Consider the following 2,968-nt stretch of genomic DNA (forward strand, 5'->3'; position numbering starts at 1 on the left):
CGCGCAGCGCTGTGCCCGCCCGCCGGGAGACGTGCCCGCACCGCCCTCCGACGGCGGGGGAGAGGGAAATGCAACAGGTTCTTTTTCTGGGTGGATTTCTGTCTGTCTGTCTGTCTGTCTGTGCGAGATACGATTTTGTTTTTTTCCCCCTTTGCAACTGTCCTGTAACAATAAAAGAGAGAGGAGATCAGAGCCGCGCCGGGACCAGCGCAGCGCCGGGCTGCCGCAGCCGCTCGTAAGTACCGGGGGACGCGCGGCGCCCGCCTGCGGGGCTCCCCCGGCGGCTGCACCCCCGCCGCCCCGCGTCGCCCCCGGCCTCCCCCGCCCCGCGGCGCCCCGGCCCTCCGCGGGCGCGTACCCACCTGCCGCGGGGGCCGCCGGCGTTCAGAACCAGCTGGTGAAGTCGAGCAGCTCCTGCTCCTCGGGGCTGAGCGGGTCGTAGGAGCCCTCGTCGGAGGAGTAGGAGGAGACGGGGGAGCCCGCCATGGAGTTCATGTCGTGGGAGTAGCTGGGCGAGATGGTGGGCGAGAGGACGCCGGCCTGGAAGGCGGCGCTGACGGCGTCGTGCTCGTCGAGCAGCTGCTGCAGGGCGCGGATGTACTCGACGGCGGAGCGGAGCGTCTCCACTTTGCTCATCTTCTTGTTGGCGGCGCCGTTGGGGACGTGCTCCCGCAGGGTGGCGAAGCCCAGGTTCACCAGCTTCACCCGGTTGCGCTCCCGCTCGTTGCGCCGCGCCACGGCCGCCGGCTGCTGCTGCGGCAGGCTGTACCCGAAGCCGCTGAAGTTGAGCCGCCGCTTGCAGCGCATCAGCTCCGGCGAGGCCGAGCGCTGCCGCTTGGCGGCCCGCGGCGCCGAGGGCTTGCCGCCCGGCGAGGGCTGCCCGCCCGCCGGGCTCAGCTGCGGCGGCGGCGCCCCCGGCGGCGGCCCCGGCGGGGCGGCGGCGGCGGCCACCGCCGCGGCGAAGAAGCACGCCGGCTGCAGGAAGGGCGGCTGCCCGGCGCCGCTGGCCATCCTGGCGGGGCTGCCGCTGGCCATGGGCGCGGGGGCGTCCTGCGAGGCGGCGGCGCCCGAGCGGCGGCCGGTCCCCGTCCCCCCACCACCAGAAAAAATCTAAAGAGAGGAAAAAAACCCGTGCGGCGTTCGCTGGCAAAACCGCGACGGGCGACGGAGCGCAGGGGGAAAGGGGCAGCGGCGACCAAAGGCGGCGGGCGGCGGAGCCGGGCGGGCGGCCGGGGCCGGCGGGCGGCTCTGCCCGCCCCCCTCCCTCTCGCCCTCCGTGCGGCGGCCGCGGGGAGGCTCGTGGCGCTCGCGTGTGCGCGGGCTGCTTTGCAAAGCCCCTTTTGCAAAAAAGTGGCTGGGGATTGTGTCTCTTATAAGGGGCGGACGGGGCTCGCCCCCCCTGCACACAGACACACACACACGCACGCACTCCCCCCGCCGCCCCCCCGCGCTCACACACACACACACGCACACGCACACCCTGCACCTTGCGCCTTCCACGCTCCCCGGCTTTGCCGCAAGCGGCCGCGGGTCGCGGAGCGCCGCCGCCTTTTCGGCGCGGGGGGGGCACACAAACACACACACACACACACGCACCCCCACCCCCCCACGCGGCCCCCGGCGCACACGCGCTGGCCGCCGCGCGGCCCCGCCTCCCCCCGCCCCCCTCCCCCGCCCCCCGGTGCCCGCTCCCCCGCCCCGCCCCGCCGCCCCCACCCCTCGCGGGTTTGTTGTTGCAAGTGCGTGCGCCCGGCGCGTGCCGCGCTCCCGGCCCTGAGCAAACACCCGCGCCGGGGCGCCGCGCGGGGCGGCGGCGGCGGCAGGCGCGGCCCGACGGGGCGGGAGGCGGCGCGCGTGGGCCGCCGCGGGGAGGAGGCTCGGGGCGGGGGGGAGTCGCGGCTCCGGGAGGGGTGCAGGCGAAAGGGAAAGGGGGGAGCCCTGCCGGGGGAGGGGGTCCCCGAGCGCCGCTTGCTGCCGCGTCCTCCCGCTCCCCGCGGAGGTGGGGTGCGCGCCGGGGCGCTGCTGCGGAGGGAAGAGGGCGAGGGAGGGGGTGGCTCCCGGGGGAGCCGGGGTGCAGGCAGGTGCGAGCAGCCCCGGGAGGTGCGGGGCAGCCTCTGCTGCGGCTGCCGCAGGCGCGCTCGCGGGCTGGGGGCGACCTTGCCGCACCGCGGCTCCCCCCTCCAAACCCCGGCAGGTGCCGGGGTTTGGAGGGGAGAGCCGCGGTGCGGCAAGTGCTGGCACGGAGGCGTCCCGTGGCGTGGGTGCGTGCCGGCGGGAGAAGCGCCCTTGCCAGCGCCGGGAAGTGGCGTGTGCATGTGCGCAGGCAGCCGGGAAGGGAAACTTCTCCGTGTGCGGGACAGCGACAGGGCGGTTTTGTCCTTGTCCCTGGGAAGCGCCGGGATGCCCGGCACCGCTTCCTTCTCTCACCAGGTGCTGCGAGCCTGAGTTCCGTGAGCGTCCCGGGGGCTGCTCCCCTCAGAGTGGCCGGAGCCGCCTGCGCTCGGCATCGCACACGCTCCGCGGGCGGCGTGATGGCTCTATTAGCTTGCGACAACGGCGGGTGAACCGGCGCGGGTGTTACGAGGAGTGCTGCTCAGAGCTGCAGCGTGCATAGCCTCGGGAGAAGTCACCCTGAGATACCCCTTTGAAATGCTGAGTGCCAAGGGGCGAGCCTGTCTGGAGAGAAAGAATTAAAACCCCCTTGGGTGCATCCAAAGTGGACGGCACCCGGAGGGTCTGAGTGCCGCAGTGCTGCCACCGGCACGGGGGGACGAGGTTTGTCTCAGAGGGCGGCGTAAAGTCTGGGTGTGCTAGGCAGAGCAAGCAGAAGTGGAGTCAGCCCTCCCTTTGCTGCCAGAGCCCATTTCCCAGGTCACTCTGTCCGCTTTCTGGTCCCGGGGAACTCTCCGAGCCCCTGCTGCCTTCCGTGGCACCCTGCAAAGTGGGAGCAGGTCACCACCTTTCCAAG

General features: G+C 73.1%; 1 protein-coding gene across 1 annotated transcript; it reads right to left on the reverse strand.

Annotated features, from left to right (window-relative positions):
* Window positions 1-384: 384 nt before the first annotated feature.
* On the reverse strand, window positions 385-1,035 carry ASCL1 (achaete-scute family bHLH transcription factor 1). The gene has a single exon (XM_072849432.1). The coding sequence runs from the start codon at window positions 1,033-1,035 to the stop codon at window positions 385-387; it is 651 nt and encodes a 216-aa protein (XP_072705533.1).
* Between the last annotated feature and the right edge of the window lie 1,933 nt (window positions 1,036-2,968).

Source organism: Ciconia boyciana, chromosome 1 (genome assembly GCF_034638445.1).
Source record: "Ciconia boyciana chromosome 1, ASM3463844v1, whole genome shotgun sequence".
Lineage (NCBI taxonomy): Eukaryota > Metazoa > Chordata > Aves > Ciconiiformes > Ciconiidae > Ciconia > Ciconia boyciana.

Excerpts from the sequence above, each read along its gene's own strand:
- ASCL1 (XM_072849432.1), bottom strand. The coding sequence starts at position 1,035 with ATGGCCAGCGGCAGCCCCGCCAGGATGGCCAGCGGCGCCGGGCAGCCG.